This window comes from Pan paniscus, chromosome 2 (genome assembly GCF_029289425.2).
Source record: "Pan paniscus chromosome 2, NHGRI_mPanPan1-v2.0_pri, whole genome shotgun sequence".
Lineage (NCBI taxonomy): Eukaryota > Metazoa > Chordata > Mammalia > Primates > Hominidae > Pan > Pan paniscus.
Window position 1 is genome coordinate 110,032,666 of NC_085926.1, and position 14,382 is coordinate 110,047,047.

The window sequence follows — 14,382 nt, forward strand, 5'->3', positions numbered from 1 at the left end:
GTTTGAGACCAACTTTACAGTTGGGAGATTTCCAAATTAATTTCTGCATGACATTCACCACTTATTAAAAAATGAATAATAGGAATTGCTCATTATACACTTAGATAAGTATTATTAAAACAGTTGTAGTGGCAGTGATTGTTTAGAACTCATACCAATTTTTTTTTTTTTTTTTTTTTTTTAGGGAGGAGTATTTTGTCACTGACATTATTTAGAATTGCTGGCATGATGATAGTGAAAAAGCAGCCTTTGGTTGGTTTTATGATTGCTTTTAAATTCGGTACATTTAACACAGCCTCCTGATATTTTGCTGCCACTTTTCACACTTGGTGGTGTGAAAGGGAAAAAAGGATTGGGGGGACACTAGTTAAAGGCTGTAAAGACAGATTTTCTTCATCACTGTTGCAACGGGAGAAAGTGAATTCGATATAGAGCTGAACTCAGCTCCAAATACAGCAAAGAAAGCTGGGGATTAGTAGTCAATGAAGAGAGTGAGGGGGTCCATGGTTGGAAAATTACTAAGGGGAAACATCAAGGGGCGTTCTTGCTAAACTGACCAATCAGGATTCTTGTTACAGGCAGCCAAGGACTTACATATCAAGGGTAGGGGATAAAGAACTTGATCAGATATCAAGGGTATTTCAAGGCCATTCCTGAATCAAAAAAAAAAAAAAAAAAAGAAAAAGAAAGCAAAATCAAGGGTGATCAGATATCAAGGTGGGGGGATTCCTGCTAAACTGACCAGATGGGCCAAAGACAAGGCCCAAGGACAAGGTCTAGTTGAAAAGGGAGCTCAGAGTAACCTGACTACACTTTGGTCAAGAAGAGAGTCTTTGTCAATGGCCACCGATAAGTATATAAATTTTACTTATATTGGTGAAATATGAGTTAGTTCTAGAAATAGGTAGAGAAATAATACTGGAAAGATGAGCCATTAAAAGTAATATTATAAAGTCTAAACCATTATTAATAATTTCATCAATGTGAATAATAAATAACAAAACCCAAGAGGCGAATTTGTACATGACTTAATTCTTTTTTTTGTTGTTATTCTGTCTCATCTTCCCCAAGTTAGATCAAATTTCAGGTATGAGGCAACTCAACTAATCTTTCACCACTTTCAGCAGGCAGTTTCTCACTTGCCATATGCACAGCCCGTGAATGATGCTGAAGTTTGTGGCTAGATCAGCAGAACAGTGTTTCTCCTTTAAAGCGTGACAGATCAGCTTTCTGTTGACACCCAGTGCCCACAGGGTGATGAGGTTCCAGCAATCCCTGCCTTTTTCTCCCAGTCTGCTAAGAAAAATTCTGACACTGCCCCTCAGGATTATTCTTCCCACCATGGATCTAATTCAGATTGACATTGGGAAGTATGGGAGAGATGGAAACAGGGGCTTTACAGCAGAAAGGGCCCCAGGTTTACTGAGGACTGACTGCAAGAAGTAGGGGGAGCTAAATGGAAAAAAGTCCCTTTGGATTATGAGTTCTCAGAGAGTATGGCTGGAGAGTTGAGAGCAGGACTGAAGAGTGAGTCTCCTGGAGCAGGCAAGAGATGCCACGCAAGAGAAATGAGGTGTGAGGACTTCTCAGATGTGGTGCTGAGGGTTGTGAATTAGACCTCTTCATATTCTTTAGGAGATGCAAGAAAAAAATTATATGATTTTTAAATGTTACTGGATTGTAGGATTGTGTTTCTTATAAGAAAACCTTGCCTTGAGGCTGGCTGTACTCTGAGAGGCCTGACTCCTATGAAAGTTACATTGAGAATCCTTGAGTTTGGGGTGCAAAGCTGAGTGCTAGGTCCCTTTAACATTTACAATATAGCAATGAGGCGGCTTCAGTTTCTGAACTGAACCCGGTGGAGGTAAATTGATTCCACTCCTCTGAAAGCTAGCTTGAATGCGGTGACGGTTCTCTCAATTCTTCTCAAGAGAGCATATAAGGGGCGAAAACTGGCTTTGAGACACCCTTGGATGATCACACACAAAACGCCTAATAATGGACAAAGAAAACAGCGATGTTTCAGCCGCACCTGCTGACCTGAAAGTAAGTACAGGGTGAAAAACTTTCTCTTACTTGAATGCCATTTATTGTTGACCCTGTTAGTAGAATGAGATTGTATGACGTTATAAAAATAAAGGAAACAATAATAAAATATTTTATCTTCTTATGTTAATTAATGGGTTTTACAAATGTGAGCTTATTATAAAGTGCTGTACTTGGCAATTGATTTGTAGCCGTTTTTCTAAAACTCCAGGGAAATTGTAATGATCTCTACACAAATTCCATTTTAAAATTTAATCAGTGCTAACTGAGACTGCCTATAATGTGTTTCTGCACTTAAAAGATCCAAACTTGGCTTTGTCAGTTCAACATGTACTGGCATTTCTGCGTGTTTCTTTATTTCTTTTGGGGGAGCACTTGAAAGTAGCTTGATACCATCGTCAACTCATTCTACAATGGAATGTTTCTCTCTTTAGAAACCCCGTCCCCATTCCTGCAGGACACCACATTAAATGATGTCTGGTCTAGTTCAATTTCACCAGAAAGGATACAAGCGACACTTCACTCCAGGGGTTGACAAGGTGTTTGGCAAAAAGAATGAAGGGGCTATGAATAATTCAGAGTGTACGTGGCCACGTATTATCCCATTAATAGGCAAGATTAAAGACTGGAGGGCATGAATTTTGAAGAGAAGAGTGAGGGAGAGGAAAAGAGAAGGAGAGAACTCTTAAGGACAGTGCAAAAGAGAGATTATTTCTTTGGCATTGGCATTCCATATTGTTGCCTTTAAAAGAATGTGTGGTTAAAAGCTATTTCGTCTCTGGAGTTTAGTTACCCTGACTTGTATAAATCTCTCCTTAAATGAAGCTAAACTCTTGAATACATTATTAAAGAATTCACAGCATCAAATAGCAGAGGGTAGACAAGAAAATAAAAGAGGAGGAAGGGAAACAATTAAATAATGTATTTTTTACTCTTGCACATAACACTATGCACATCAATACACTTAAACCAACAATTTTCTAATCTAATGAGTGTTCTATTTCATTCTTCCATTTACTTTTAAATAATTCTTTCATTTATAATTGAGAAACTGTGGCTGGCAATGGCAGTGGCTGGCAATGGCAAAACAAACATATTTAATTCCTATAAACCTACAACCCTACAACCCTATGTAAACACACATGCTTTACGAACAATTTGTGCAGTTACAAATTGCACAAATTTGTACAACCTATGCAAATTATCATATCACCTTTACTTTTCCTTCCTACCACCCAGTCATGAAGCTGTAACTAGGAAATCAATTCATTTCTGTGGGGAACTCACTTATCTTCTTATTTTCAATCCTGCATCAGCCCAGAAATAATTGATTGTGAGAGAAAAACAATATAATACAAACATGTGAAACACACACATATACAAAAAGGACTGTGGACAGGCATAGTGGCTCACACCTGGAATCCCAGCACTTTGGGAGGCCAAGGCGGGTGGATCACCTGAGGTCAAGAGTTCAAGACCATCCTGACCAACATGGTGAAACCCCATCTCTACTACAAATACAGAATTAGCCAGGTGTGGTGGTGAGTGCCTGTAATCCCAGCTACTTGGGATGCTGAGGCAGGGGAATCGCTGGAACCCATGAGGCGGAGGTTGCAGTGAGCCAAGATCACTCCATTGCACTCCAGCCTGGGCAATAAGAGCAAAACTCTGTCAAAAAAAAAAGAAAAAAAAAAAAGGGAGGGGCTGTGTACACACATGAATCTACCCACATAGAATTTTAACCTTAACCTCCTAACCTTCAAATCCTCTAACCTACTTTACCCCATGAAATTCAGGCCTCTCCTCCACAGCATCTATTCAACAGAGTTGGAGAGTTGAGGAAAGAACCTAGAAACTGTTGCAGGAAGTCAGCGACCCCGAACGGAGGGAATTGCTGAAGCCATGGCAGAAGAACATAAATTGTAAAGATTTCATGGACATTTATTGGTTCCCCAAATTAATACTTTCATAATTTCTTACGCCTGTCTTTACTGCAGTCTCTGAACATAAATTGTGAACAGTTCATGGACATTTATCACTTCCCCAATCAATACTCTCATAATTTCCTATGCCTGTCTTTACTTTAATCTCTTAATCCCGTCATCTTTGTAAACTGAGGATGTATGTCGCCTCAGGACCCTGTGATGATTGCGTTAACTGCACAAATTCTTCATAAAGCATGTGTGTTTGAACAATCTGAAATCTGGGCACCTTGAAAAAAGAACAGGATAACAGCAATGTTCAGGGAACAAGGGAGATAACCACTGGGTCTGACTGCCTGGGAGCCATGCAGGACAGAGCCATATTTCTCTTATTGCCAAAAATGGGTAAGAGAAATATCGCTAAATTCTTTCCCCAGTAAGGAATATTAATAATTAACAGCCCTGGGAAAAGAAAGCATCCCCAGGAAGAGACCTCTAAAATGGCCGTCTAGGAGTGTCTGCCTTATGCAGTTGCAGATAAGGGATGAAACACACCCTAGTCTCCTGCAGCACCCCCAGGCTTGCTAGGATTAGGAAATTCCAGGCTGGTGAATTCTAGTCAGACCAGTTCTCTGCTCTTGAACCCTGTTTCCTGCTAAGATGTTTATCAATGACAATGTGTGCCCAGCAGGACATGGACCTTCATTAGCAATTCTAGTTTCACCCTGACCTTGTGATCTTGCTCTGACCTTCTGCCTTGTGATATTTTATTGCCTTTGAAGCATGTGATCTCTGTGGCCCACACCCTATTCATACACTACCTCCCCTTTGAAAATCGCTAATAAAAACTTGCTGGTTTTGTGGCTGAGGGGGGATCATGGAACCTGCCGACATGTGATGTCTTCCCCGGACACCCAGCTTTAAAATTTCTCTCTTTTGTACTCTTTCTCTTTATTTATCAGACCGGCTGACACTTAGGGAAAATAGAAAAGAACCTACATTGAAATATTGGGGGCTGGTTCCCCCAATAGAAACCATTTCACTAGGGTTTGTATACAGTAATGTCTAGTTTATCTGATCGTAATTTTGTGACTTGGTGCAAATCAAGTTATTATACTTATGTAAATAATTTGATATACTTACATAAATATGAATGCTTAAATAGTCACATTTAGGCCTTTTAGTACCAACATCTCCTGACTGGGTAGTTTCATTTAAGATCCTGTCTACTTCTACTTGGTAACATATCTTATTTCTTTTTTTTTGAAGATATCCAATATCTCAGTCCAAGTGGTCAGTGCCCAAAAGAAGCTGCCAGTGAGACGACCACCATTGCCAGGGAGACGACTACCATTGCCAGGAAGACGACCACCACAAAGACCCATTGGCAAAGCCAAACCCAAGAAGCAATCCAAGAAAAAAGTTCCCTTTTGGAATGTACAAAATAAAATCATTCTCTTCACAGTATTTTTATTCATCGTAGCAGTCATAGCCTGGACACTTCTGTGGCTGTATATCAGTAAGTTAAAAATCTGTGTTTCTTTGGGGTTAGGGCTTATGGTATGAGTCCAGCATTAGCAATGCAGCCCTAATCTGCCATAGGTATTTCTGATGGGATTTTCCTTTTTCCAATATGGATACACCATTTCCAAAACTGGTGTTGATGGTTTTTTATTATTATTTTTTTGAGACAAGATCTTGCTCTGTCACCCAGGCTGGAGTGTAGTGGCACAATCACAGCTCACTGCAACCTTGAACTCCTGGGCTCAAGCAATCCTGCTGCCTCAGCCTCCTGAGTAGCTGAGACCACAGGTCTATGCCAGCACACCTGGGCTAACTTTTAAAATTTGTTGTAGAGACAGAGTTCTCATTATGATGCCCAGGCTGGTCCCAAACTCCTCTACTCAAACAATCCTCCCACCTTGGCCTTCCAAAGTGCTAGGATTACAGGCGTGAACCATGGTGCTCGGCCTGGTGTTGATATTTTAAGGAGACATAAGCCAGAATTCTCTTTCTCATTTCTTTTTTTTTTTTTACCAACACCATTTTCTCCCCATAGGAGAGCAAGAGGAGGAGATTGGGGATAGGATGGGAAGAGCTGAGAAGGATGCTCAGGAGATTTTGACTGGTTCAGAAATGTAATGCATTTGTAGCTTTAAAAAAATTAACGGAATGCTAAGCTGTTTCATTTCCTCATTCCACCCACCACCTGTTTCTAGGCAACCTTGAATTTCCGGCTCCCTGAGCTCCATTTTGCACATGCATCTTTCTCTCCTCTGTTATTACGTGTTTGTTGATCTGACCGATCCTTTTGGACAGGTGTCATAACTAAGCCCTTTCCTATAGAGTTCTCACTTATGCAACACTGCAAGTATAGCCTTTGTTGACTTGTATCGGAGTTGCCATCTATACATGTTAATATATTTGATACAAAATCATGCACCATGATATAATGTGAAATACGTAGTTATTCTGTGCCCTAGATTTCTGGCTCAGAGCTTCTAACATTCTGTAACTTCCTGAATGATAGGAGTGATAGGAGCATCTTTTGGTTTATATACATACATTTTGTTATAATATTTGGTTGTAGTCCTTAGATCCTAACACAGAGCTTCTAAGAATGTCTTTTTGTATGTTAACGAAGTGACTGGTGGCTGAAAGCCCCTAGGTAACCAGAGAAACCAACCACGTACTTAGAGGATTGTAATTTTCAAGAGGGGGCTGAAGATTGAGCTTAATCACGAATGCACAATGATTTAAAACTGACCTCTGTAAAAACCAAGGAGCTTCCAGGTTGGTGAACATATCCAGTTGCTGGGAGGGTGGCATGCTCCAACTCCACAGGGACAGAAGCTCCTACTCTAGAGACCCTTCTGGACCTCACTGTAGGTACTTCTTCATCTGGCTGCTCATTTGCATCCTTTATAATAAAGAAGGAATAGTAAGTAAAGTGTTTCTCTGAGTTCTGTGAGTCATTTTAGCAAATTATGAAACCTGAGGGCTTTGTGAGAACAGCCAATTTGTAGCCAGTTTGGACAGCAGTGTGGGTAGCCTGGGGACCTACTACTTCTGATTGGGATCTGCATTGGGGGGCGGTCTAGTAAGAATGTGCCTTTAACCTTTGGGGTCTGACACGAACTCTTGGTAGCTGGTGTCAGAATTGAATTGAATCATTGGACATCCAGTTGGTGTCTGCAATGAATTGGAGAGTTGCTTGGTGTGCGGAACCCCCGCCCCCACCCCCACATTTGGTGACAGAAGTGTTATGGGTAGAGAAACAGTTTTCCTAGATGTACTCTCAGAGATATGAAAATCTGATTGGAAGGGAAGACTTTCAGGCAAAGAATGAAGGAATACTGTCTTGAACGGTTCAGGTCACTTATATGCACATAAATTGATCACTTGTGATTTGCTTGGCAGAATGTAGGGTGTCAAACACACCACGATGCATCTCCTACCTTCAGAAAGCTCATAGATGCATTTTCTACTTTCAAAAAGTTCAGAGTTCAGTGCTAGAGAGAAGGTGTGAGTTTTTTTGCTTAAGTGATTATCTTGTGATGACAGAAGAAAGACATCCAAATTGCCCAGGGATGGCATCCAGAGAAGGGTTCATGAACTGGTTCCTGAACATTCATTTGATACATCTTGAGACTGTTCATTATGTGTTGGGTCCTGGGGTAGGCACGGGAGCAGAGTGGTGAGCAAGATAAGATCTCTGTCCTTGAGGAAAGCGGTGGGGAAGTCAAGTCAATGGGCCATTAAGACAAACACACACAACCCCAACCCAGAACAAAGCAGCTTATTTGCCGTGGTTTCTCTGCTGTTCCCCAGCTGACACATTTGCACTGTCCTAGCATTTTTATATAAAGTTTTAGAACATCCTTGTGCAGATGTAGTTTGTTGGCTTACAAAAATCAGAGAAGGCCACTTCATGGAAACAGATCAGTACAAGCAAAGGGAGACTGGTATGGACCAGTAAGAATTTTTCAATAGAAAACAGGTTAGTTTTGATACAGGAAATCTGGGCACGGAGGGTGGCCTTGAAAAAGGAGGTAGACAGAGAGACAGGTAAACAGGGAGACTACGGAGGATCTTGTACATTAGGCTGAACTGAAGAGTTAGGTAAATGTAGTCTGATTGAATGCTAAATTAATTGATCTTTCTTACATGGTTGTTGTTCTGACTGTAGAGTACTTACTGATATGAGAAGGATGCGTGAGCTTCTGGAAAGAAGTCATAGCTTTCATTTGAATTTTAGAGTCCGCAACCAAAAAAAAAAAAAAAAAAAAAAAATCTAGGAAGCACTTCCCTGATTAAAATAAAAAAACCAAAAACCAAAAAACAACTGTTGTTTTATATGGTCGGCCTAGAGGCAAGGTGATCAGTCCAAGGTCACATTACCTGAAAAAACAAATCAAGGACAGGAGTTCAATCCTTCTGCCGCTTACCCCGTGCTGCCTCCTCCCCTCCCCAGCCGCCCTACACTTCCTAGGGCTAAAGTGACCTTGAATTGATCTTAGAGGGGAAGCTGTTTCCTATCACTCACAGCGGTTGCAAATTCTTTTTAATTCAGCCATCATTTATTTAGCATTTCCATGTGCTGGGCCTTGTGCTAAGAGGAAATATTCTCTCTCTCTCTTTCTCACTCTTTCTTTCTCCCTTTCTCTCCCCCTCTACCCACTTTGTCCCTCCCTTCCTTCCCTCAAATGTTTATTGAGCTTCAAAGGTAAGCCAGGCACCCCTGCATTAGGGGCTGAGGAATCAAAATAAATTACCATTTATTCCTTCAGAGAGCCCATAAAGGAGACAGAGAGAAATTATGATAAAGCAGGGTATATATGGGCCACAGAAAAGTAACACACAAGGGCCATGAGATCCTTTTAATCTTGCTCTTAAGTATTTGACAGAGTGGATAGAAGGAATATTCTGAGATACGGTTATTTGCTGCTGATGAAATAGATGTTGTTACCTACATTTAAAACTTCACAGGCTCTGAACCAGTTAGTATGTAGCTGCCTAAAATAAAATTATTTTAGGAGCCTCATACTGACATAGCTCAGACAATTCCTTACTGCCACACAGATGGGAAAGCCTCCGAATCTTGTTCTTTCCTATTTTACAGGTAAGACAGAAAGCAAAGATGCTTTTTACTTTGCTGGGATGTTTCGCATCACCAACATTGAGTTTCTTCCTGAATACCGACAAAAGGAGTCCAGGGAATTTCTTTCAGTGTCACGGACTGTGCAGCAAGTGGTGAGGCGATGGAGGTAGAGGGTATTAGGGTAGAGTGGGTTTGCGGGGAGGTGGGGGATGAAGCTGGAGGGGAACACAAGTGTCACAGGTGAGCAGGGTTTAGGGAAGTAGAGGGCAGGGTAGACAAAGGAAGGTGTCAGAAGAAAACATGAAATCTAGCACATCTTGGCTATAAGATAGAATTTCTCCCCCTGCCCCCATGCTCCAATGTAAAAAAAAGAATGGCTCTCTCAGCTTCAGTTTTTCTCAACCGTAAAATAAAAGAATTGGAATCAGATGACCTTTAAAATACCTTCCAGTTCTGAAGTTAGATGCATACCGATTAATTCCATTATTGTACACATTTATTTCAACCTTGATGCCCTGGCAATCTCTTCATTGTAAAAAAAAACTTTCTCATTGTAGAACTAATACATATTTATTATAAAAATTAGCAAAATTCAGATGATTATGTTTTAAAAACTAACATCTTCTTTAATGTCATCACCAGAGACAAAGCCCCTTTTTATTCTGAAATACACAGACATAGAGAATAGTGCAATATTGGAATATTATATTCAGTTTTATAAACTAACATTTTCTCTTAGCATGCTATTGCATGCTTCTATGCATGTAAATCTTCCTTTAAAAAATATAAGTTACAATAGACTCAAAGTTAGCAAATACCTATTTATTGGATGTTTAGGCTGTTCCCAACTTTTGCTATAGATAATGTGACAGCAAAACTGCCACATTCTTTGTGAGTATCTCTGACTACTCCCTTAGGTGGTTTCCTAAAAGCATAATTACTTGGACAAATAGAAAAGTATCTATTCACGGCTCTTGGCACATATTACCAACTAGAACGTTGCTGTCAATTTATATTTCCACGGTACTGGAGAGGGTTGTCATAGTGATGAACTTGACACAATGACTGGCTGTGTAGAATGAGGAAAGGTGGTGAGAGAGAGGGCACATCAAAGACAATAGTGCTCAGAGCAGCTTTTACTTATTGAATGCCTGCTATATACTGGGTACGTCACTAAACCCTTAGCCTCTAATATTTATACAGTCCTGTGTCACTTAACAATGGAGATACTGTTGTACAAACATCATAGAGTGTGTGTACACATACGTAGCTGGAATGGCCTACTACACACCCAGGCTAGATGGTATAGCCTACTGCTCCTAAGCCACAAACCTGGACGGCATGTTACTGTACTGAACAGTGTAGGCAATTGTAACACAAATCACTAGATGATAAGAGTTGCTCAGCTCCATCATAATCTTATGGGACTACTGTCATATATGTGGTCTGTCATTGACCAAAATGTCATGTGGCATATGACTGTATACCAATTATTTCTCAAATTATCCCAAGGAGGTGGGTGTTTTGATTACCACTTTACAGGTGAAAAAGAAAAAAAAAAAAAAAACATCCTGCCTAAACAGGTTTAGGCAACATGTTCTGTGTTGCACAGTGAATTTAAATTTCACAGCTTATATTGTTTCCACTACACTTCATAATTTCTAAGGGTTAAATTTTTTTGTTTTTTAATCTTGGGCAATTATGTAAGTGGTTTTCAAATTACATAGGAAGGGGAATACTAGAGACAATGACTGGGGAGAAGACAGTGAGTTTGCTTTTAGAAATGCTAGGTAAGGGCCAAGAAGGTAAATCGATTGAAACAGAGCTCTCCCTTGAGATCCAATTATGAAGTTTTAAAATGGCTGGGGCGCTTCCCTAGAGTTTGTTATGAAGGGGGCTGGTAGACCTGGCTGTAGGTACCACTCGCCCCCTAGTGGCTAATGTGAGAATGTGTCCTTAAGAATATGGTCGACGCTGGTGCACTGATAGAAAAGACGTTGGGTCAGATTACTGTACTATGAAAATGTACTTAAATGAGTTTGATTTGTTAACTGTGGAGAAAATTAACCTTTGCAGTGGGGAGAATACAGAAGTTAAGTTTGAGTTTAAAGAGAGCAATAAATGACTTTTCACTGATTTTTCACAGATAGCAGAATGAAAGTAAGTCACTCAAGATTGTTGCAGGAAGAATTTATTTGAATTCAAGAAATAATGCCTGGATGTGGAGTTAGGAGCCTTTATTTTGAGGCTTGCATTTCTTCTTGCTGGCTGTCAGAGCTTGGGCCTACAACATTTAAGATACTGTAAAAGGAAGTCAAGTATGAAATACTTCAGATACCTCAACTATTCTTTTTCAGATAAACCTGGTTTATACAACATCTGCCTTCTCCAAATTTTATGAGCAGTCTGTTGTTGCAGATGTCAGGTAATGCATGTCCCTTGTTTTGAGATTTCTGTGTTCATTGTTCTAAAGTCCATTCAAGGCTATGAAAAGGCTGAGATTCCACCATTCCCAAGTAACTTCTTGGAGGTGGTTGGGGATTCATACTGTATTAGCACAACTAGTGACTCAACTCACTGCCCTTCTTTCTTGCTGTGTTTTTGCTCTTTATCCACCAAATCCCAACCTTCTCCCCATAGCTAGAATCCTGAACCCCTATAGCAGTGCTGCTGTGCAAAATGGCCCAAACTTGTCTATCATATTGGGTGGAGGGTGGAGGCAAAAATAAAGCACAGACCATGATTTCTCAATGTTCAGTGAAAAACTGGTCACTAGAGATCTTCTGAGAAAAAAGGGGATTCATGGTCAAATCATTTTTAGAAAAAATTGTGCACCATATATTATATCCCACCCCCACCCACTCCCAATATATCTGCAGAGATTCACAATCCACAATCCACTTTGACATATTAAAGCACTGAGAAGCCTTGGAGTATAGCAACTTGATTAGTTTCCTTAACCTTCCATTTCCCAAGTCATTTCCTGCAGAATGCCATGTTATGTTCCTTTCCTAAAACGTGGCAGTATTTATGCCATTAGGAGCTCAGGCTCTGGGGGCCGACTGGAAACCAAATTGGGCTTAATTACTGGATCTGCTACTAGCTATGTGACTTGGAGTTGTATTCGGCTTCAGTTTTCTCACCTATAAAACTGGAATAATAATAGGACCTTCTCATAAGATTAAACGGGATAAAGCAGATTTAACACAGTCCCCGGACATGGCAGAGTATCAAACATTATAATGGTTTTAATTTTTTTTCTTTTTTGAGACAGAGTCTCGCTCTGTCGCCCAGGCTGGAGTACAATGGCATGATCTCAGCTCACTGCAACCTCTGCCTCCCGGGTTCAAGCAATTCTCCTGCCTCAGCCTTCCGAGTAGCTGTGATTACAGGCACCTGCCAGTATGCCTGGCTAATTTTTGTAGTTTTAGTAGAAACAGGGTTTCACCATGTTAGTCAGGCTGGTCTCGAACTCCTGACCTCAGGTGATCTGCCTGCCTTAGCCTCCCAAAGTGCTGGGATTACAGGCGTGAGCCACCATGCCCAGCCATGGTTTTAAATTTTAATGGCAGTGAATACTGATTGATATCCATAGAAATAGCATATTCTCCATGGAGACGCAACTCTACAGTAATGGTTTTAGATTAGAATCCAACACTATGGTCTGAATACATATAACATGATGCTGTCCTTTGCCAATCTTCATAACAGACGTCAATGACTACCTAAAGAAGGGAGCTAGCTTCAGTTGAAGGATGTGCTCATTGGCCTTACCTTGAATCCATCATCTGGGTATTTCTTCTCTGTAAAGTCCTATGAGGTCCCTGATGATCTCTCTTTTTTCGTTATAGCAGCAACAACAAAGGCGGCCTCCTTGTCCACTTTTGGATTGTTTTTGTCATGCCACGTGCCAAAGGCCACATCTTCTGTGAAGACTGTGTTGCCGCCATCTTGAAGGACTCCATCCAGACAAGCATCGTAAACCGGACCTCTGTGGGGAGCTTGCAGGGTCTGGCTGTGGACATGGACTCTGTGGTACTAAATGGTGATTGCTGGGTAATTTTCCTTTAGCATTCCTTCCTGCAGGACTCCTGATACTTGCCATGATTATAGTCAACATTGTAATGAAGCATTACAATGTGGGATTACCCCACAATCCCAGTGGCGCAGGATTAACTAAAGACATTGGAGCTATGTTAGTAAAGGAAATTGCTAAATGTTGTATATTGTGATTGAACAATAGATTTGGGGACAATATACATACGAAATTGAATGTATTACTGTGTACCTCTACCTACCTTTATTCAGGTCATGCATCATCAAACTAAGTCCCCAAAGAACAAAACCCTAGACAAGGAAGAATTTTGCTGAGGTTTATCTTGTTACTTTACTTGCCCAGACAGAACTGTCCCTTTACTGTGTAATGTTGTCCAACACTCCAAAACAGCTTGCTTCATAGCCCCAAATGCAAATTTCATTGTTTGCCTTGATAGTAAAATGGTTTAATGATTGCATAACTCAAAATTTGTGCAGTTTTCTGTTTTGATTTAAATTTTATACATAAAACACATATATGAACATGTTATAAGTATATTATAAATTTGTGTGTATTTAAAAATATATAAGTATATTATACACACACATACACTAGGCATATGGTAGGTAGCGGACAAATATTTGTTAAATAAAGGAAAAAGCTCATAGAAAATTCTGTATCTCATGTACTATTTCATATATAGGACTAATATCATATTTGTTTGGTTGCTTTTTTACCTTTGAAAATATTTGAAACTTGCAACTACAATTTCAAGGATACAAAAGTGAAGAGAATAGTGTAGTGAACTCTCATACACCCTTTACTCAACTTCGACAACTACCAACTCACTCATGACTATTCTATTTGATCTCTAAATACCTGAACAACTACCTCATCCTCACTGGATTATTTTAAAGTAAATCCCAGATGTGTTTGATTGCCTTTAAAGAAGGACTGAAAATAATTTTTACTAAGCAAAATTCTAACAAAATGAAATGATAGGATTCAATATCTTCTCATGTGCTTTTTCAATGCAGCTGGGCTTCGGTCGGATTACTCGTCAACCATAGGATCTGGTAAATTCTTTCATGTGGTTCCCCCTCCCCCCATGTTAATATTGTTTTTGGCTGTAATTTTCATTTTCTAATTGATGGTATTTGTTAGTGCTCTTTTAATTGCAAGTGACAGAAATGCATTCAAACTGCCTTAAGCACAAAAGAAACTTGACTGACTCATGTAAGTGGGACATACATGGAGTGTGCTGGCGTTAGTTATGG

The 14,382-nt window shown here is 40.0% G+C and overlaps 1 protein-coding gene across 4 annotated transcripts in view; it reads left to right on the forward strand.

Moving 5' to 3' along the window:
• The first annotated feature begins 4,952 nt into the window (after positions 1–4,952).
• The window catches only part of TMPRSS7 (transmembrane serine protease 7), a 43,636-nt gene continuing 34,206 nt past the window's right edge, over positions 4,953–14,382 (forward strand). The window contains exons 1-5 of one of the 4 annotated variants that reach the window (XM_055110272.1): positions 4,953–6,761; positions 9,091–9,221; positions 11,427–11,494; positions 12,921–13,114; positions 14,143–14,181. In XM_055110272.1, the coding sequence (XP_054966247.1) occupies positions 6,713–6,761; positions 9,091–9,221; positions 11,427–11,494; positions 12,921–13,114; positions 14,143–14,181 (481 nt within the window). In that variant the 5' untranslated portion in view covers positions 4,953–6,712. Of the gene's footprint in view, positions 6,762–9,090; positions 9,222–10,124; positions 10,235–11,426; positions 11,495–12,920; positions 13,115–14,142; positions 14,182–14,382 lie in introns of those variants that run through there. The other 3 variants (XM_055110273.1, XM_057301859.1, XM_034957075.2) reach the window with 3 other exon arrangements.